At 39.4% G+C, this 22,798-nt stretch overlaps 1 protein-coding gene across 1 annotated transcript in view; it reads left to right on the plus strand.

Moving 5' to 3' along the window:
• The window catches only part of LOC138827152 (zinc finger protein 658B-like), a 193,244-nt gene extending 170,853 nt beyond the window's left edge, over positions 1-22,391 (plus strand). The window contains exons 19-23 of the mRNA XM_070022632.1: positions 15,746-15,804; positions 18,884-19,010; positions 20,209-20,298; positions 20,935-21,671; positions 22,008-22,391. Of these exons, the coding sequence (XP_069878733.1) occupies positions 15,746-15,804; positions 18,884-19,010; positions 20,209-20,298; positions 20,935-21,671; positions 22,008-22,391 (1,397 nt within the window). The remainder of the gene's footprint in view (positions 1-15,745; positions 15,805-18,883; positions 19,011-20,208; positions 20,299-20,934; positions 21,672-22,007) is intronic.
• The last annotated feature ends 407 nt before the right edge of the window (positions 22,392-22,798 follow it).

Raw genomic sequence — 22,798 nt, forward strand, 5'->3', positions numbered from 1 at the left:
CTTGGAGGTGTAACAATGCTCAATAGAAAATGTATTAATGACCTAACTCATATAGTGGTATAACCAATCGATACAGTATCTTTACAATAAAATATATATTTAAAAATATGATGGATTAATAAAGACTAGAATCTCTGCATTTTTTCTTGGGGGAGAACCCCAAAGTGTCTTCAGTGCTTGCACTTTTCTTTAATTAATCACTGGTGATGAACAACTTGTGATTGATTCACTCTTAGCCCATTTAGTTGTTCTGCTGAGTGAGCTATAATAAAACACCAGTGTGGAAGATGTGTCGCACCTGTGTTATCTCATAGAAGGCCAAAGTAGATATGACATTAGGGGAAATAATCAAGAACACAAAGATATTGATCAATCTCTCACAAAAATTGAAGTTAACAAAAAATAAAACCATCTGCCATTTGAGCTACAGCATCACTTCTAGGCCCTGAGAGGAAGGAAGGAAGGAGGAGGGAAGTGAGAGAGGGAAAGAGGAAGGGAAGGAGTGAGGAAGAAGGAAGAAATAAACTATTCAAGAGAAGAATGTTAGGAAATGGAAAAACTTGGAAAAAATTATATTAAGTGAAGTAAGCCAGGCCCAAAGAAACATAGGTCCCATGGTTTCCCTTATTTGCAATATCTAGTATATGTATGAGTCAAGCAGAAAAGGTCAGATAATGTGATGTCAGGAAAATGAACCCTTAGATATGTATTTTAATGTTTTTTTCTTTCATGCATGTGTTTCTAACGCATTTATAAGATTATCTCCTTGTTGCTTTGTATGTCCCTCCCCCACAGTATAACCCCTGCTTTCACTATATTTGATGTCAGTATAACTTGTGGAGGAGATGGGGAAAAACGAGTTGTTTAAGGATACAGGTGGACCTGTTGCAACGATGAGAAGTACAAGTTGTCATGTCCAAAATGAGCTTTACAACGTAGGTGTGTGTGGGGGGGAGGGGTGGGGAGGGAAGGAGAAGGATTGGGATTGCGGAGGGGGGGGGCGGCGGGAGGCTGGGAAGTGATGTGAAGGGTAAACAAAGGAGGAGGCTGCAATGCTTGGTAAGAAATATACGATTATCCTGCCCATGCAATTGTAACCCCTTTGTACAGTATGTTCACAAATAAAATTAAATTAAATTTAAAAAAATAAAATAAAAATAAAAAAAGAGAAGAATGTTTAATTTTTGGTGAATGTGAGAATTATTCTTTCAGAGGTGGGCCTCAAGAAAAATGGCTTTTAAAAAAGCAAATGTTTGAATGTTTACAAAATGATAAAGAGGATGTAACATTTTATAAATTGATTTAATAATACAGTAATATTAAGTAAGGAGGTCAGGTGTGGCTGGTGCCCTATTGGCCACATGGTAGATTGTGGGTTCTGGCATCTTGTTTTCATGCAGGGGGAAGGAAATGCCCCATCCATCACTTACCACCCAACTGATGTGTGTGGCTGGATCCCTGCAAGCAGGCATGGGCATTTGGCTGATATGTTACTCAAACTGATAGTCCAGTGCCTGGACTGGGAATTTCCTGTAGACCTGCCTCCTGCTTAGTCCCTATTTAGGCTGGCCCAGCAGTGGCACCAGATGCCATGCCACATGTCTCTGTAATCATGTCCTGTGTGCTGTCTCCTGGCTTGCCTCTGGTCATCATAGTGTCCCAATTCAGCACTCTCTTGGTGCTGATTGGTTTCTCACTGCTGTTTTTATTCTCCCCCCCCCCCCTTTGTGTCCTGTTTCCAAGCTGTCTAAGTGTATTTTGGACTGCAAGTCTTTGTTACAACAGGCTGCTTGCAGACTGCTAGCTGTGTAATAGATTCCATTACTCCATCTACCATAATGTGGCTTCCAACAAGTATACTGTCTTCTTTTACAGAAACACGAAGTTTGACCTAACATTAGAATTTCTAGAGCCAAGATAGATGCCACTGTATAGTTATGTAATTAAAGATATCCTGGAGGCATTTAGAAACAATTTCTGTTACATCAGGAAGAGCTTAATTAATAAACCAAGACCAAGGCTCCTGATCCTATATAAGCCAGTCTTCTAGATATGTCCAGAGCTGTTTGGTTACATGTAGAGCACTACTTTCACACATTCATGAAGGAACGTTTTTGTGCCAATATGAGGTTTTGAACTCAGGAACTGAGTTGAAGCCAGCCAGAGCTGTGAACCATCCCTTCTCAGAAAGCATACAGTTTGTAAACATGGGAGAATGAGCGATTTCCAAATGGATAGTGTGTGTGTGTGTGTGTGTGTGTGTGTGTGTGTGTGTGTGTGTGTGTGTGTGTGTCTTTGAAGCCAGCTCTGGCTGGCTTCAAAGGAGATTCTCTCATCTTGGCCTCCATAAAATCTAGGAATCAAAGCATGAGCTCAGTAGGCTGTTCTGATGAAATCTCTCTCTGTGAACAGGTTTCCTTCAGTGCTTCAGCTCAGGCTTCCTGTGGCTTCAACAATTTCCATATTTATTTCAATTGTTCAAAAATAATAACTCTTCTTTACAGTATTTTCACAATAAAAAAAGGAATCCTTAAATCCTGCCTATGATTCCATTTACAAGATAAGGACAGTGGAGTTCACATTGCAAGATTTAGCTAGTTGCTCGCTTAACCCCTTCCATCACACTGTTCACCTTTCTTCTTTTTTAGGGTGGGAGGTCTGGTCTTGTGCCCTGAACTCTGGGCCTGGGTGCTGTCCCTCAGCTCTTCAGCTCAAGGCTTGCACTCTACCACTTGAGCCACAGTGCCACTTCCAGCTTTTATTTCTTTTTGCTTATGTGGTGCTGGGGAATCAAACCCAGGACCTCATGCATGCATGGCAAGTGCTCTAATGCTGACGAACCATCCAAGCCCAACCCTTCTGCTTATCTGCAGAGGCCTAGTAGGAAAAAATGGCATTGGAAGGCACCTGTGCCCTTTGCCTTCCTATTTGTACCACACAGACACACACACACACACACACACACACACACACACACACACACACACACACACTATCCATTTGGAAATCGCTCATTCTCCCATGTTTACAAACTGTATGCTTTCTGAGATGGAATGGTTCACAGACTAGAGTCCTACCTAGGCCTGTTATATACCTCAAATTATGAACCAACATACCACATTCATTAAAAGTATGCCGATGATCACATATTTTATTAATGTTTTGAATTATTTTTGTTATCATTTGGCCAAAACTTTGCTTGAATTCAGAATTAATGGGACTTAATGCTCACTGAATTGATAAAGTACCCTTTTCTCTTTTAATTTCAGATCAGCAATTAAAAATGAGCAATTACACTCCCTCATGTGTGGAATCCTAACTACTCAGGAAGCTGAAATTAGATAGTTTTGTAGGCCCTCCAATGGAAAAGCTCCATGCAAATGGTATCTTAGCTAATAAAAGCATGGCTCTGGGTATATGTGCCTATCTTTTTTGCTACTTGTCATATGTAATTATAAAATTAGTGTGTTGAAAGGCCCAGACACAGAAGCAAGACCCTAAGGTGAAAAATCAGTGATAAAAAAGGGCATCTTGTATAGAAGGTAAAGGAAGCCTCACAAATTTTTGCCCCTGAATTCAACCTGAGGACCAATAATAAGATACGTGTAACCAATACATTCTTCCAAATATTTAGTGGAAGAATATGGGTGTGGTTTACCCAATGATAGGTAAACAGTCCTTTACCAAGTAATTGCAAAAGGACATTTGCATAGGGCTATATGATGTTATGAATTTCATATCCTGTTATGTGGACACCATGAGTCCTGTTTGGATCAAGTAATTAAGATCTCCTGATCTAACAGGGCACTGGTGCTTCACATCGGGATTCTTACTTGCTCAAGAGTATGAGGGTTAAAGATCACAATTGAAAGGCAAACTAGGTAGGAATTGCTGTAAAAGTGTTATGGCCAATTATCACCAAATTTCCCACAAGTGGTGGGGTGAATGAAGTTGATAGACTGTCAACACTTTTGTTCCTTTATTACCAAAGCTCAGGGACAGTACCCGGGCCCTGAGTAGAAAGAACTCCAGGGCCAGGGAAGGTATTTTGGAGAATGGGTTTTTGGCCCTCGTGCAGAAAAGTTACCATTCTTGTTTAAGCCTAAAGTCCTCAATAGGGTATAGTCATTGTCCTCAATTGAGGTTGATATTGAACTGTCTTATAAGCCAGGGTAATGATAGATTGTACGAATATTTTGGTTTCTTTTGTCAAGTGAATCCACATGCACATATCTTTATGTTTCTGACCAGTTCATAAGTCCTTGTAGAGGTTCAAGATACTATGCAGGACAATGTGGTCCACGTCTGTAAAGTGGGGATTGAGACCTTCAAAGAGAGATCTCAACATATAAAATGTGGCCAAATATTTCAGTATACTTGAAACAGCATCATAAGAAAAGAAGTATCAAGTAGTGATGATTTAAGGTCCCAGAATACCAATATATTTGAACGAGAATACTGTGATCTTGTGCTGTGTGCACATAGATGTAGGAGAAAAGCTCTTTTCAATCTGAGCTCTTCAGATGTGTTTAAGCATTTTTTTTGTTTTTCCCTTTCTGATTGCACTTTATTTCAAGGCCACTCCCAGGGGTGAATGACAGGATATTTAGTTTCAGCTCATTCTAAAAGCTATGTCCTCAGAAGAGAAGTGGTGAACCATGACTTAGGTACATATTCACCTTAGACGCAATCACAAAGAGTGGGTTAAGTTACATAAGTTTTCAGAATGTCAAAGGTCCTACCACATGGTTCATCCTGTAGCCCTTTTCAAAATTAGGCTTTAGAAGAGTTCTGCCTTTGTATGAAGATTGCAGCTCTAAATTAGATTATTTTCAATAGTCATTCAGTGAATGTTACTGGATAAAGTTTACAAATGAAATCGTATTTATTTTAGAGAAAATTCTGATATCATCAGCAGGGGCAGGTAATATGACTCAAAGTCAGGACCCTGAAGAGTTTGCTCTCCAGAGATCTCAGTATTTAACCAAGAACCTCCAATTCCCAATCCATCTTGATCCCAATGAGAGAACAAGATGTTAGGAGAGCCCTTGTTTCTTCCTCAGGTTAACCTGGAATGATACACCTCAGAGTGACTGGAAGGGACAGAAGCTGGGATACAGAACACACTGGGTACTGAACAAGGCTATCATAGGATATTCACTAGACCCTCAGGGACCACCCAAGGCACTCTTGCATTCCCTTGAGCACTTATATCTTTATGTTTGTCCAGCTCTAGGTCATTTTTCCTCCCATAATTAGCTTAATATTAAGTGTACATTTTTTTCTGTTCCCTCAATGAATTGAGAAGTTCTTTTAAATTTTTCTCTTTCATTTTTCTGGATCACTTACACCCTTGTATGAAGTCCCTGTTATACAGGTCTCAGTACTTTGAGTAGATGACTACCTGGAGCATCCACAGCCAACCGTTTTTGCCACACTTGTATGTGGGATCTGAGCAAAACCCAGCCAAAACTTTATATGTGCATTTTAACTTAAATGTTTGTTACAAAAAGTTTGATGTGGAGACTTCATCTGATGTGGTGGAAGTTGGTTGGGCTCATGGTCTATGCCAGAACTCAAAATGGAATGTACAGGAAAGAAAAGTTTGGTAATGAGCCAGCTGAGGAGAGGAGGGCAGTGCCAAAGTCTTCATGCAATAGGCAAACCTGGCAAGCCCCTTGGGACAGGAGTGAGAAGCCCAGAGCAGGGTATGTGCTCCCCATCAGTCCACCCCCAGCACAGCATGGCACCTGCAGCATGGGCCAAGGTGTACATGTGTTTCCTGCAGGGTTGACTGTTGACACAGGGACCTGTCAGAGAAGTCAGTGGCCTAATGTAATAGTCTTGTCCTATGTAGATGATACAATTACTTGTGGACTAGAAGAATTAGTAGTAAAACATTGTTAGATGAACTAGTAAAAATTCTTCAGGATGTGTGTGAATGTGTATGTCCTAAGAAGAAAAGGAATTGAAAAGTAGTTCAGAGAGAACTTCAATGACAAGTGTGGGACTTGAGTGCACAGCAAAATAGATCCATTATTATCACAACGAAAAGGTGAAAAGGAAGGGTTTCTTTCACTTATTTTTATCTACCTTTACAAATCCCATTGTGTTCAAAATAGTAAGAACAGAAATGTATGTGTTGATGCTTACTGTTGTACAATTGCTAGTTTATACATGACAGCAGAGGCCTAAGGTCTCTTCTGTGTGTGGTCCCTGAACTCTCTGGACAGAAGGACAATACTATTGAAAGTGAACTTATGTCACTTGTAAGTTTGTGGTTTAAATTCCAGAGGAATCATTGATTAATGTAAATGAGCAGACTTTTTGTTTTGCTGGTCTTTAGGCTTGAACTCAAGGGTCAGGTGCTGTCCCTGAGCTGCTTTTGCTCAAGGGTAGCACTTGAGCCACAGCACCACTTCTGGCTTTTTCTGTGTATGAGAACCTGAGGAATAGAACCCAGCTCCTCATTCCTGCGATGCAAGCACTGTACCACTTAGCTACCTTCCCTGTCCTATAAGCACACTTTTTATGTTAAAAGAAGAAAGAATAGGTTGGTATGTAGTATCCACTTTCCATGTGCAAGTCCAAAGGTTCAAACCCTCAAAGTGAAAGGAAGAAAGTAGAAAATGGAGTGACAGGAAGTATTCAGTTACAACTACAAAGAAAAATAAAAGAACAAACACAATGAGCAAGTAATTAGGTTTTTGTTTGTTTGGGATTGTTTCTTTTTTCTTTCAATTGTTAGTTGTGGGGTTTAAACTCAGGGAGGGCCTGGCATATTCCCTAGGCTTTTCACTAAAGGCTGGCATGCTACCACTTCCAGCCAGAATGTCACTTCTAGTTTTCTGGCATTTCACTGGTGATAAGTCACAATGAATTTTCTGCTGATGTGCTGGGGAATGGAACTCAGTGCTTCATGTATGCAAGGCAAGCACTCTACCCCTGAGCCACAGTCCCAGCCCTGCCTCCTTTCTTAAAACAGTGTGGTTAGGGCTGGCAATGTGGGTTAGTGATAAAGTACTTGCCTAGCAGGCATGGAACATTAAGTTTGATATCTCAGTACCTAATAAACAACAACAGCCCCCAAACACCCCTAGAAGCAATGGTGCTGTAGCTCAAATAGTAGAGTGGTTGCCTTCAGCATAATGAAATTCAGGAACAGTTTTCAAGCCCTGAGTTCTAGCCCCAAGAATCTCAAACAAAAACAACAAAAAAAAAGATGAAATGAACAAATGAAAAGGAGAAACCCACTATCAGCAAGTTTCATTGATAAACACAACACACAAACACACAAACACACATATAGACACACCCACAAATATAGTTTTATCAAACCATATTCCTCTCCTTTACTATGTCTGCTCACCCTCCCTGATCCAACTGCTGCCTACATGCACTAGAAAACTTATTCTATGTTTCTCTCGTTTCTGCATTTAAAAAAATTTATTGTGAAGATTAAAATATAAAAGTAGTATCAATACTCATGAGAAAATTCCAATCAAAAATACAATAGAATAAACATTTTATACATGTTAGTGTGGACATAGTTTTAAACAAAACAACAGAAATCCTTCCAAAGTCTAACAAAACCTAGGAAAGATGTGACAATAATGTGAACTTGGTGCATTTCTCTCAGGTATCTAAAATTATCATAGATGGGACAAAAAGTCCTAAAAAGAACTGAATATAGAATTACATACAAATATGGTCCAGCACTTCTACACTTGTACGTACCTTAAAGAAAAACAAAGATTTCTATAAATACCATCAAATAAGGACTAAGTTTCAAGAAAGACAAATACCACAAAGAAGTCCAAGAGTATTTTCAGAGAGTAATTGAAGTATTTATAACACACTCAGTCCTGCACAATAGTCAAAATTATGTTTGACCACACTTTTTCAGCAAATCCATTAAAACTTCATTAGGATAGTCTAATGTGTGTATGTGGATGTGATGTCTGACCAGATTCTAGCCAACCTTTACTTCCATGAGAAGTTACCTCCTAGATGTCATTGAATCACAAAAAGAGTGAGGCAACTTTGTCCTCACATTAAAAATCTAGAAACAAACTAAAGCACATCTGCATTTAACTTAGAAGGCAAGATTTGATCATCTGCTAAATCTACAAGCCACCTTTAGCTTTTTGAGAAACATGTTCCTAAAGCTGAATCTGCCATGCCTACTCCGATGGAGTCGGCTTAGCATGGGAAACCTGCTTTTAGACCTGAGAATGGAGCTTCACAGAAGCCTATCTCTGAGAATGGGACTTCACCGAAGTCTACCTCAGAGATTGAGGCTTCAAAGAGACCTATCTCAGAGAATGGGACTTCACCGAAGTCTACCTCAGAGAATGGGGCTTCAAAGAGGCCTACCTCCTGGAAAGGCTGGCAAGCCCCTGGGAAAGATGTGTTTCTGTTCCTGTTTTTCTTTTCTTCACTGTATAGGAGTGCCTATTAATCTTTTACTGTTCCTGCTGCTCATTGTACTTACTCATGCTCAACGTTCCCTTATTCAAGGCTCTTTCTTAGAAGTATTGATGACTCCAACATCCGATGAGTGTCCTGAGAATATGACTAACTCACCAGATTTAAATGCTACCCTGAAAGCCCCTCTTGTGGAGGCTAGTAGACAAGTCATAAGTAAATATAAAAGTATTGGTGGTTTCATGACCTCACTTGCGCAGAAGGAATTGTTTGTAAGAGATTTATAAGAAGCTGTGGGCACAGAGCAGAAAGAGTGTATGGCTACTGGAGACTTTCCTTTAATCCTAAAGCATATACAATAGACTCATATAGATATCCTGTAGATAAGAAAGCTGTAGAGGGATATTTAGACCAAAAGCTACATAAAATTCCTAAAAAGTTGGTAGATGGAAGGTGGCAATGGCTTATCAGAAGAAAATGGTGGGATCCTCCATTATCTAGAGGACCCCAAAGACTTCCCCCAGATCCATAGCCTTTAACAGATGTGTATGATAAGGATGGCAACCGTTGGAAAAACTACTTAGCAGAAAGAACTTCCTATTAGTCTCTTTCATTTACTGAGAGACTTGCTAGATCTAGGTCTCCTTGGTGCTTACTATTAAAGAAGGAACAAGAAAGATCTTATGAGACAGTTAAGGCCTCTATGGAGAAGAGTAAACGATTATGTGGAAGGGTTACAAAAAAGACACTATGAGCTTAAATTTGATATATGGCCAGATTTAACTAAGTATACTGAATATCATGATTTTGGGCCACAAATTGGGAACCCTCTAAGTACAATTGCTTAGAAAAGATTTGAAACGTATAAAGTACAAAACTAAACCAAAGTAACCATGAAGTACTAGAGTTCATGCCTTTCTGTTCAGCACCTTGCCCATATGCTCTGGTTAATAGTTAATTGGTGATAAACATCGAAAACCATTGTATTTCTTAAAAATAGAGGGGGGAGGGGGGAGGCTGGGAAGGGAGGTGAAGGGTAAATAAAGGAGGAGGCTGCAATGCTTGGTAAGAAATGTATGCATTATCCTGCCCATGTAATTGTAGCCCCTCTGTACAGTATGTTCTCAAATAAAATAAAATAATATTAAAAAAATAGAGGTAAACCCCAAAAGAAGTGCCTATCGTCATAGCTCGTCATCCAAAAAACAAGATGAGGCGACCAGCTGGTGACCACCTAAGAACAAAGCCTTGCAGCAAGATTGTGTAACCTTTTGCCCTTTCTCATCAACACTTTTGCTATAAAAGCTTGTTATCCTCTGCAATAAATCGCACTCAGCACTCACTCCTCTTGTGTGTGAGTTGTTTGTTTGCCATCTCCCCACCTATGCCAGTTCCTCCACTAGGTGTCCTCCATCTTCCCGACAGAGCTGGTCTGAGACATGAATCTATTTTTTTTTTTTCTGTTTTTCAATCTGGGACACAGTTAGGTTCATAACCTGGTATGTCAAACAGAGTGAGAAATAAAAGAATCTCATCAGAGATCCTTTCATCTTTCTTGCTGTTGACAATGAATAAAGATTCTGGAACCATGGCCTGGAGAGAAGCCAAATGAGAGAGTCAGAAAAAAACCTGTGTGATTTTACCCTAGAAGTTCCTGCTCAGAACATGATAGGTGGACTGGTAAAGCATAAAGCCTTCTTATGGGAGAAGAAACCTTCCTGAATCAAGTCTCCACTGGAGACAAATCCACAGAAGAGTCAAGTCTTATGTGTTACTAAACAATATTAACAGAAAATACAGTCAGAAATGTAGATCCATAAAATGTAAAAGAAACAACTTATATAGGTATGTGCTTTTGCTTATACTTGTTGGTTGATTACACAGGAAATTCTTTTATCCAGCGTTCTGGTTTTTCTTACACTTACCCACAATGGTAATTGGTAACATAAACTACATGAACTTTGCAGTGACATTTACAAAAAGAGAAAATCTACTCTGTTTACTTCAGTGAGGTAGTTTTTGATAGGAAAGACCATATGAATCCTTTAAAAGCAGTGTTTGCACATTACTACTGGGCTTTCCCACATCACAAGAATGTTTTCTTACTTTGAATAACTTAAAGTGAATTTATTATAGGCTAAGTGTTCACATTCATAATACTTAAGATGAGGACTGTTACAAATTTCATGGTGGGGTATTTTCTGTTTGTTTTAGGATTTGGACTGTCCATATCCACATTAGTGACTGAATATCTTGCCTTAAAATTGTCAACTTTTCTATTTCATAATATTTTATTTGGATATAATCTGAATTTCAAAGAGGACATGGTAACTGGGCTGTCATGTCTAATGACTGTAACCTTAGCTACTCAGAAGGCTGCCATCTGAGGAAAGTTAGTATTATCCCCACCTTTTCTTCTCAGCTCAACCCAGACCTGAGCTCCTCCCAGACCTAGAGTTCCCTCCCTACAGCTGGCCACTCCCTCTCTCATCTCAGACTCACCTGAGCATGTACTTAACTCACTTCCTGCCCCCCCAGATTCTGTTGCAACCTGAAGAGAGACAAATGCTGGTGCTCCCTCTCCTGGGAAATATGGTCCTTCTAATAAACCTTATAATAATCTTTCTCATGTGCCTGCCACAAGTCCCCTGGGATGGACATGAAGAAACCCTACAAGGATCACTGATTTAAGCCAGGGTGATAGGAAAGTCTGAGAGACTTATGTCCAATAAACTACAAAGTAGTGGGAAGTGCAAATGCGGCTTTCAAGGTCAGTTTCCTGACCTTGAGTTCAAGAATCAGGACAGGCAGACACATATCAAGGGCATTGTATTGTATTCAAATTTTCACATATTTTAACATTTGTTATATTTAACAAATATCATATTTTAACAATTGTTTTTGGTGTACATGTATAGGAAACCTCTCTCATTTTTCTCTCATTTTTTTGTCCCTGTGGGGCCTGAACTCTGAGCCTAGGCACTGTCCCTCTGACCTGCAGCTCAAAACTAGCACTCTATTACTTGAGCCACAGTACACTGCTGCCTTTTTCTGCTTATGTGGTTCTGAGGAATCAAACCCAGGGCTTCATTCACCCAAGGCAAGCACTCTACCAGTGAACCACCTGCCCAGCCAGTCTCTCTCATTTTAAGTGATGTAAATTAGGCTAAATATATTAGTGGAGAAATTGTAATTTGTCAGAACAGACACATCAATTGGAGTATATCTGTGCCAGCAGCATTTAGAAAGTTTCAAAAGCCATAGGAAGTGCATAGGATGAAAAGAGGATCAATATGTTTATACAAGACATTTTCAAGGAATGTTTACCATTCATTGGCTTCAATTCACAAAAAGCAAGTTTATAAAATCACATGGGTGAGTATCAGAATCTCTAGGGTCAGGAGTATAAACGCACAACCCCTGATTCTCCTTGTCTCAAAAATCAGAGGTTTGTAGCCACTTTCTGGCACCTGGAGGTACAAGTGCTATTGGCAGCACAAACCCATGAGCCTTAAAATATAATCCACCCCAGACTGGGGAAAGATGGGAAGGGTAGACTCTGGCTAGGAACCTCAGATTGCTTCATGTTTCAGTTCCCAAGTTCCCCAGAAAAAGAGAAGCTGTGCTTCTACCTCTTGGCTCTGACTATGGAGTGCCAAGCTGTACTTCAGAGCACTTCCAGCAGCAAGACAGAGGGAAAGAAACCCGAATTTGCAAACTAAAAACACCAACAGTGGGCAAGGTGGCATTGGCGCCTTTCCCCCCTCCTCACCCGATTACCCCTCCCCTTGTTCCCCCCCCCACACACACTTTCAAAGGATCTATGCTCCGATAGAAACTACAATTCCCAGAATGCAATGCACAATTCACCTGGAGTAAGTGGGCTTGTTACAGGGATTTGACTAACACAAGACTCTTGGTCCCAAGTGTTCAAGGATGCATGGGAACCTTTCTCTCCCAGCTGTGGGAACTTAGGTGAGTTTCTTCTTGAAAATTCAGTTTACCAACATAAATATTGTGAGACCAATTAAAAACACAAATGTATTAGGAGCATTGCATAAGTTGGCTTTTTAATTCTTAGTTCTTTTAATATAATTGAGGTTATAAATCTACGTAGTTTTGATTTTTGTTTTTGTTCAAAAAGTACGTTCTGCTGAATGTAAATTATGTCTCTGTTTTTCCTTAAAGTTTTGAATATCTCCCCTGTCACTTTACAAAAGTATTTGCAGCTGGGTGCCAAAGGCTCATGCCTGTAATCCTAGGTACTCAGGAAGCTGTGATATGAGGATCCCCGTTCAAAGCCAGCCTGGGCAGGAAAGTTCATAAGTCTTATCTCCAACCAACTACCAAAAAAATGGAAGTGGCCTTGTGGCTCAAGTGGTAGAGAGCTCGCTTTGAGCTGAAAAACGCAGGGACAGTGCTCAGGCTGTTTTCAAGCCACAAGATCGACCAAAAAAAAAAAAGTACTTGCAGACAGTAAACTGATTAATTCTGGCATCTTCCCCTGCTCTAATATATATACTGGAATAAAATAACAGAATTTAAAGAGCCTGGGCGCTTGTCCCTGAGCTCTTCAGCTCAAGGAGAGCACACTACCACTTGAGCTACAGCACCACTTCCGGTTTTCTAGTGGTTTATTGGAGACAGGAGTCTCACAGTCTCTCCTGTGCGGGCTTGCTTTGAACCTCGATCCTCAGATCTCAGCCTCCTGAGTAGCTAGGATTACAGGCTTGAGGAACCGGCGCCCGGCAATATCTTTGTAAAGTAGGAGGGGATATATTAAACAAATTTAAGACAAAACAGAGATATAATTTACATTCAGCAGAAGGCAGGCATTGAATAAACAGAAAGGTATAAGCAACACAGTCTCATAACCTCAATTTCAGTATTAGAACTAAGAATCAAAAAGCCAATGTATCCAATTCTCCCCATATATATCTATTTTCTGGTTGGTCTTATGTATTTCAAGAGGGAACAGTGGCTTTCAAGAAGAAACTGAGCTTAACTTCCACAGAAGGCAAAGAAAAGTCCCAATGCACAAGAGCACACTTGTTCCCAGATATGTAGCACGGTGGCACCGAGCATTGTGGGAATTGTAGTCACCAAGGAGGATATTTTCTTTGAAAGTCCTGGGTTGTTTTTGATTTTTGGAGGGTGGAGGTGGGGCAGAAGATGCTTTTGCGCATGCGTCTCCCCGCCCAACATGGGCGTTTTAATTCCGCGTCTTCCTGATTCTTTTCCTTTGCCTAGCTGCTGGAAGTGCCCTGAAGTACAGTTTGGCTTTCCATAGGTGGGAGCCAGGAGGGTGGCGCCCAGTCTGTGCAGTGGAGCTTGGGATCTATAACTTGAAGGAATCTCAGGCTTTGGAAATAATGTCAGGTAGGAACTGTGTGATTGCCGCAGGAGTCTACCCTCCACTGGTTTCTGTTTGTTTTTCTGTTTCTGTTTGTTTGGTGGGGCCTGAACTCTGGGCCTGCAAGCAGCATTCCTGAGCTCCTCAGCTCAGAGGGAGAGCTTTATACTTGAGCCAAAGTGCCTACTTCCCTTTCCACGCTTTTCTCCAGTCTGGGGTTGATAATTTGCTTGAAGTTCAGGAGTTTTTGCTGCCATTAGCCTCTGGGCCTTCAGATGCAAGAACCTGGTTTCCAAATATCTGAGAGCAAGCTAGGTCATTGTCCAGATGAGGAGAGCCCAAGAGCTGTGCATTTGTACTCCAAGACCAAGGGATTCTTCTATTAACCCATGTGACTTTATTTGCTTTGCCCAGGTATAAGAGGAGTACAGGAAGAATTCTATTGAAATTGTGACAAATATGCATGCCTTGAGTCCTCTTACATTGCAGTTGTATTTGGGGCTTCTGAGTTTTTATTCTCCTGGCTTGAGCTCACAAGTATTTGTACATGACCCTGTTTCTAGAGACAGTTGTACATGGGATATTGGAGTAGTGAGTGCTGGTCCTGTATTTTTAGGAATGAAGCCTAGCAATGTTTGAAGCAGAGCACCCTATGAATAGGAATCTCCATCGTAAATGGACAGACCATGTGAATTCTGAGAGGCCCTAAAGGGAAGAAGCAGAAAAGCACAGGAAGGGGAAGATGTTGCTAGCTTCCCTTGCCTACTACAAAAATTGTTGCTACTTCCCTTAGCACCAGATTCACGTGGTACTCTTTCCTATACCACTGTCAATCACTTTGTGTTGTTGCAAGCTTTAAACTAATTTCCAGGAATTGTGATGCGCTGGACTGAGGAATAAGCCAGAGCCAAGTTATGAGAGGGTACCTGAGGCTGTGGTTTGGGAAGGTGGGGTAATTGTTATGACAAAGTATCTATTAATGTAGTAATCCCTAATCCTCTTCTTGCTAATTTATTCAGCCTGTTACCACTATGATTTTTAGTATTTAATCATGCAAACATGTTAAATGTCCCATGTAAGGATTTGCTAAGGCTAGCTCTTATTGGTTGGTTTTGCTTGGTAGTACAGAAAGTATTGGTCAGGGAAATTGGGCCTTAAAAGAAAAATCACAGAAGAAAATGTGAGGTAATGTGTTTTACTCAAGGTTGTATGCTTTGTAGGTGTTGCTTATCTTCAGGTGTGTCACTCCTATATGCAGTATTTTATGTTGTATCTTTAGGATGGCCAAGGTTCTTTCCAAGACTGTTTAGGGAAATGAACATTAGGGACTAATCAAACCTGGGTTTACCTCATCTTTACTCATGTCCCTTTGGCCAAAGCATGTTAAATGGAAATTGCAAGACATTGCATAGGTGTGCAATGGGTACAGTGAAATGTGCCATTTGACAACCATTGTTGAAATATTATAACACAAGAAATATATTCTGTAGACATTTTTTCTCTAAATTGGGTGAAAACTACTGTGCTACATCATACATGCTTTCCCTGGTGTTAAAATATGTAAATGAATGAGGTAGAACACAAATTCCAATGGATTCCTAGGATACCTTTACATTAAAAAAAGCAGTTCCTACATACCGAAGTATATTCAGTAATAAATACTTTTAGTGGAAATGTGATATGTTTTTGCTTTCAAGTATTCAATAATATTTGTGGGAACATTCATTTTTTCAAATTGAATGTGTACATAAACATAGAATTTATTTGGTTTAATAATATCTATCTGTCAGGAAATGGACTGCATTTGTGTTTCTTGGACACTTTAATGCTCTGCCTGGGACATTAAAAATTCTTCTAAGACAGCTTTATGGTATGGCAGTCCATGTATCATGTTTGCAAGAGAAAATTCTGGATCCCAAATCTCACAGATTCATTTCTGAATATGTCATTTGCCTTATATCCCAGCCGTGCTTCTAGAGTCTTCTGTTCATTGTCAGCAACAAGACAGAATGAATGGATCTCTGGTGAGTGTTTTTTTTTTTTTAATTTTCATTTGTTTTCCATTCCATTATATGAACCTAAAGATTTCCAAGAATAAGAAGCAATACCAACCACACAGATTCAGCTTCAGGAATGTATTCATAAATCAGAAAAAGATGGCATGTAGATTAGGAGATAAAGATTACTTGTAGGTTTAGCAGATTAAATGGTTGTATTCTTTCTAAGTTGAATTCAGAGTGGCTTCAGAATGTATAGGCTTCATCTTGTCATAACATGTAGTGAAACCTGTTATGTGATTAGTGACACAGAGCAGGTTCCATCTCATGGAAGATGAAGGGTAGATTGCAACCAGATCTCATCCTCATGAGTAACATTAAACTATTTCAATGAAATTTTCCTGGAATTGCTGAAATAGTGTGGTCATACGCACTTTCGTGTGTTCTAAAGGAATGATTAACCTATATGTACTTAAATTACTCTCCCTATATACTTCTTGGACTACTTCATGGTCTTGGTCTTACTTGAAGCTGAGGCTATATTTGTTGCTAAACTTTATGGCCGTTTTTTCAAAATCTTGTTTGTTTTCTAAAGTGTCCTCACAAGATTTCTTTCCTCTATAATCTCTCTCTACTTTTGGTTTTCCACACACTTGTGTTGGTTATTTTTCTCTCTCTTTGTATCTATTTATGAATCATTTTTTCTTACTTTTCTCATTCTCTCTTTCCTCCATATGTCTCTCAGTTTTTTCTTTTCTTCAATGATCTATCTGGGAACTAGTTTTTCTTAGTGATCAGCTTTATGTTGCTGACATGGCTCTTAAGATTGACGTTTTTCATACACACTGTATAGGAAAATTGTTGTCTAGAGAGTTCTACAGGATTCCAGAAACAAAGAAAATTAGAGAAACACAAAAACATAAACAGATAGTCGTAGGGGAAACCAGGGTTCTGAAGCCTCTCTGGCACTTGGTCTCTGGTTGCAGGCAAGCAAGCAAAGTTCCTTCAGTTCACACAGGGAAGATTACCATTGATAACATGGAAAACTGAAGTATCTATATTAATATTACAATCTGAGCCACAACACATTGCGAAGAAAACATGTTTCCTTATTCTCCTGAGACAGAAGATTGGCGCCCAGAGAAAATGCAGAGATGATGTTCACCTTACCTAACCTTCAAGGTGAACAGCAGCTCAGTTTCAGATGCTATCTTTCCAACAGTAAGGAAATGGCCTGCACTCTAGTCTCTTAACCATCTCCACAATTCTCTTTTAACCCTTCTGCAGCCAGCTCTCAGTTCTCTCAGTCCTGTCAGGCTGGAATTCCAAACTCTCAAAACTTTTTCCCTTTCAGCTCAACTTCAGAGTTCAATACAGAAAAGTACGTCCTTCCTCCAACTGATAAACTACAAGAAAATTTGATTTCACCTGATTCTTTTATCTTTGGTCTAACTTCATTTGTTGTGGTATTCAGTTTTGTTTTTCCATACCACTACTTTTTTTTTTTTTTTTTTTTGGTCGGCCGTGGGGCTTGAACTCTGGGCCTGGGCGCTGTCCCTCAGCTCTTCAGCTCAAGGCGAGCGCTCTACCACTTGAGCTACAGCGCCACTTCCGGTTTTCTGGTGGTTTATTGGAGATAGGAGTCTCACGGTCTCTCCTGCCCGGGCTGGCTTTGAACCGCGATCCTCAGATCTCAGCCTCCTGAGTAGCTAGGATTACAGGCGTGAGCCACCAGCGCCCGGCTGATACCACTACTTTTAAATATTTTCATTCACTGCCAGTATAAGATAGGTAGTTTTGATAAAAAAAATAATACAGTGATGAGGTTTTCTCTATTAGAAATATCATTTGTTGCAAAATCTCACAGATATTTGCTAGGAATTGATTTTGATCTCTGAGGAATTTCACTATTAACTAACAAAAGTGGAAATATATCCTTAGGGATCTACTGGAGAAATGACTCAGGAATATTTAACACATTTGAGCATTTGGTCATATTTATCATTTTTGTCATCCTGAGTGTTCCTTGAGTATCAATTTGCCTCCAACTTCCATGAAGGCCAATTAAAATGAAAATCTTCTCAAGTAATATTTTATTCCCCTCCCACATATATTTTGTGTTGTAGAATGTAGGCAAAGTTTACAAAACTTCATGGTACCAGTTCTTTTTTACATAAGAAGGAAATATCAGGGTATCTAAAACCTCATTTCAATATGTAGTATTTAAACCAAACATGGTTAACCTAGGATATTTTTATGTGGGAACTAAATCAAATCTGATAAGGGCCCAATAAATCATAAGCTACTTTCTGGAGTACTGTTACTGTTTTTTAACATTCATGTGGGCACTGCTTTTCTTTGATCTAGTAATGTTCTATGTTCTGTATCCCATGTGATATCCTGAATGTGTTCTGCTTGCTTATGAGAGTACTTGTTAATAGAAGGTCTAAATAGGATTTATGGTAAAGCAATAAATGTAAATGCAGAGAAAATATTTGTTTAATTCATTGTTACCTACTGATATATACTAAAATTTTACCAAAAATAATAATATAATTTTTTGACACCACCTTAGACTTAATGTCATCATGCCAGATTATTGTCTCCTTAGAATTTTTATCTTGTCTCTATTGCTAGCAGCAGAAATGTGTTTGCATGCATTAGGGAATCTGTAACTTTTTATTGGTCTTCGGGCCTGAATTCTCGGCCTGGTTATTGTCCATCAGCTCTTCAGGGCAAAGTGAGTGCCCTACCACTTGAGTCACAGTGTTACTTTCAGTTTTCTGGTGGTTCATTGGAGATAAGTGTCTCATGGACTTTCCTGCCTGGGCTGGCCACGAACCTTGATCCTCAGAGCTCATCCTCCTCAATAGCTAGGATTACAGGCATAAGCCACCAGTTCTCTGAAAATCTGTGTATTTTAGTGGCCAGGTTTATGTATTGTCAAATATTTCTAATTTGCTATTTAATTTTCGCAGTGAAAAGATAACATAGCCAGCTGCAAACATTTTATGTAAGACAAAAGCATACCTGCAGCATAATGAAATTCCAGATTGGAATTCTCATGAACCAGGTCTAATTTCTTGATGGAAATGTGCCATTACAGAAGCTGATATCATTTGATGATGTGGCTGTGAACTTTACCTGGAAGGAGTGGCAGGATCTGGATCCTGGTCAGAAGACCCTTCATAGAGAAGTAATGCTGGAAACTTATTACAACCTAATGTCCTTGGGTGAGCAAAGGTCACTTTTATTTGGAAGATCAAGTGCTTTTATTTTAGTAGACATTTGACTATGTTATTTAGGTATAAGATTCCAGTCCATTCCCTTGTAAAAAAAACTGCTAGTATAAAAGCCAGCCAAATTCAGATTTGGGAGCTTGATGTTGTTTGCCTTTCACACTACTGCTTGAGCCACAACTCTATTTTGGCTTTTGTGTTGGGGTATATTCTGAATTTCCATGCCCAGGTTGGTTTCAAGCCTGCCTCTTCTGATCTTACCTTCTAAATATAGGGTTAGAAATGTAAGCCTTTGGACCATTACATTTTGTTTAAAAAAAAAAAAAGATTCCAGTCCATGGGAAGTGTCATTTCTTCCTAAGGGAAACTTCAACTTCATTATGTGTATCTCAAGAGCTAATTTTATTCTCAGTCTTTAAGATTTCTAATCAGTAGTTGGACAAATGTTCTAAACTATGATCCACTAATAGGAGACTGACTTTCCAGACTTGGGGTGATTATTATAGGTGGATCTACACTCTAGATAGAATATACATTACTACTGTCAGTATTATCTGGAAATCAGTAGGTGAAAGTGTAAAAGTGTGTATTTGTAAGCCAAACCTGACATAAGTTGCATTGCTTCAAGATTGGAATCCTAGATACTCTGTAGGGTGAAATCTGAAGATTTTGTTTTAAAGCCAGCAACTGTAGAAAAATGAACATGATACTCTTATCTCCAATTAACCATTCAAAAACTAGAAAGGTAGCCAAGACACAAACTAGTAGAATGCTAGATTTGAGCAAAAGAGCTGAGTCCAAGCCACACATTGGCAAAATAAACCCAAAGCTGGTGGAAAGTACACCATGGAGATGTTAAGAATTGAGACACCATGGGCTGGGAAGGTGGCTCAGTGATAGAGCCCTTGCCTTGCATGCTTGTGGCCCTGTGCTCGATTCCTCAGCATGAAAAAAGCAGAACAAAAGCCAGAATTGGCGTTGTGGCTCAAGTGGTAGAGTGCTAGCCTTGAGCTTAGGAGGTGTGATACAGCTCCCAGGCTCATAGTTCAGGCCCCAAAAACGATCCCACCCCCCAAAAATAAAACAATTGAGAAACCAGATTTAGGAGCAATCCAGTGAACAGGATGACTGCAACATTGAATTAATGATGACCCAGCAAGAGCAATAGTTCTCCACTATTTCTTACTCACAGGGCACTGTATTCCTAAACCTATTTTGATTGTGAAGCTGGAGCAAGGTGCAGAACCATGGATGAGAGAAGACTCAGAAGAGAATTTCACAAGTGAGTTAAAGCATCTTGATTAGTGATGTTGGGTCCAGAGCCCAGTGGGTCTGTTTATCTTGAGCTGTACAGAGCAATAGTATTCCTAGTGCCCTGAGTCATGTATGGAAGAGAACTAGGTGATCCTTTGTCTCAAGGAATTGTCAATCCAGAATTCTTGTGGAGAGAAACTGAATTTGATGTTCCAGTGTAGTTAATGTTAGCAATTCTCTTTGTCTGTAGAGAAGTCATTCATAAAGAGAAAAAGACAATAAGAAATGTAGTAAGGAGATCTCATTTTAAACTAGTATTTTGCAAGAGGGAGGAAAGTAGGATCAGGACAATTTTGTATCAGTGGTGCTGGGCATAGAGGTAGATTCAGAATGGAAGCATTAAGAGTACGGAGATGAATAATTTGAGTAAATATGTCCTTGATAAAAATATAAAAATCTGAATTAGAGAAAAACATTATTTTCCATTGTAAAATGTCAGTACTACTTTCTTAATTACTACATTGCAGAGAAATATATATATTCTGCATAAAGCAATGCTTTGATATTTGAAAATATTGTAACAGAATGTGAGGAAATATCTTTACATTAAGGAATTTATGGATCTCATTTATGTTTTTCTCTATTTTTCTATTATTCATTTTAGATGTCCCAGAAATGGAGGATGTGATTAGCACCTGCCAGGAAAGTCACAATAAGTATCTCTCTGAAGTAGCAATCATGAATAGTAATCAAGGGGAGGGAAAAGTGAGACTTATAAGAAGTTTTCATTTGAGCTCCATACCGAAGTCAGAACTGATTGAGAACAATGGGAACTCCTTAGGGATGAGGATAGAAAAGGTCACTGGCTGTCAGAGCATGGGTATTTTCAGTGAACCTGGTAAGATATGTGCTGCATATAGTAATCATGTGTCTTCTGTAGTTGACGAATGTAAACAGTGTGAAAAGTCTTTCACTGAGAAGGAACACCCTGTTGTTTCTCAGAGAAAACACACAGGAGAGAATCCTTATGAATGTAACATGTGTCAAAAGTCTTTCACCCAGAAATCAAAGCTTACTGTCCACCAGAGAACACACACAAAAGAGAAACCTTTTCAATGTAACATTTGTGGAAAATCTTTCATATGCAAGGTATATCTTACTCTCCACCACAGAACACACACAGGAGAGAAACCTTATGAATGTAACAAGTGTGGAAAGTCTTTCACCGTGAAATCAAAGCTTACTCGCCACCAGAGAACACACACAAGAGAGAAACCTTATGAATGTAACATGTGTCAAAAGTTTTTCACTGAGAAATCAAAGCTTACTTGCCACCAGAGAACACACACAAAAGAAAAACCTTTTGAATGTAACATTTGTGGAAAATCTTTCTCCTGGAAGGCAAATATTACTAGACACCAGAGAACACACACAGGAGAGAAACCTTATGAATGTAACATGTGTGGAAAGTCTTTCACCTGGAAGACATACCTTACTGTCCACCAGAGAACACACACAAAAGAGAAACCTTTTGAATGTAACATTTGTGGAAAGTCTTTCTCCTGGAAGGCATATCTTAATCTGCACCAGAGAACACACACAGGAGAGAAACCTTATGAATGTAAGATGTGTGGAAAGTCTTTCACCTGGAAGACATACTTTACTGTCCATCAGAGAACACACACAAAAGAGAAACCTTTTGAATGTAACATTTGTGGAAAGTCTTTCTCCTGGAAGGCATATCTTAATCTGCACCAGAGAACACACACAGGAGAGAAACCTTATGAATGTAAGATGTGTGGAAAATCTTTCACCAAGAAATCAAATCTTAATCTCCATCAGAGAACACATACTAGAGAGAAACCTTTTGAATGTAACATTTGTGGAAAGTATTTCTCCTGCAAGGAATATCTTACTCTGCACCAGAGAACACACACAGGAGAGAAACCTTATGAATGTAAGATGTGTGGAAAATCTTTCACCAGGAAATCAAGTCTTAATCTCCATCAGAGAACACATACTAGAGAGAAACCTTTTGCATATAACATTTGTGGAAAGTATCTCCTGCAAGGCATATCTTACTCTGCACCAGAGAACACACACAGGAGAGAAACCTTATGAATGTAACAAGTGGGAAAGTCTTTCACCCCGAAATCGATGCTTACTCGCCACCAGAGAACACATAATACAGAGAAACCTTATGAATGTAACGCGTGTCGAAAGTCTTTCACCGAGAAATCAAAGCTTACTCGCCACCAGAGAACACACACAAAAGAGAAACCTTTTGAATGTAACATTTGTGGAAAGTCTTTCTCCTGCAAGGAATATCTTCCTCTGCACCAGAGAACACACACAGGAGAGAAACCTTATAAATGTAAGATGTGTGGAAAATCTTTCACCAGGAAATCAAGTCTTACTCTCCATCAGAGAACACATACTAGAGAGAAAACTTATTAATGTAACTTGTGTCGAAAGTCTTTCACCCATAAAGGAAACCTTACTATGCACCAGAAAACACACACATTAGA

The sequence above is a fragment of the Dipodomys merriami genome, unplaced genomic scaffold, assembly GCF_024711535.1.
Source record: "Dipodomys merriami isolate MVZ:Mamm:240054 unplaced genomic scaffold, mDipMer1.0.p SCAF_151, whole genome shotgun sequence".
NCBI lineage: Eukaryota > Metazoa > Chordata > Mammalia > Rodentia > Heteromyidae > Dipodomys > Dipodomys merriami.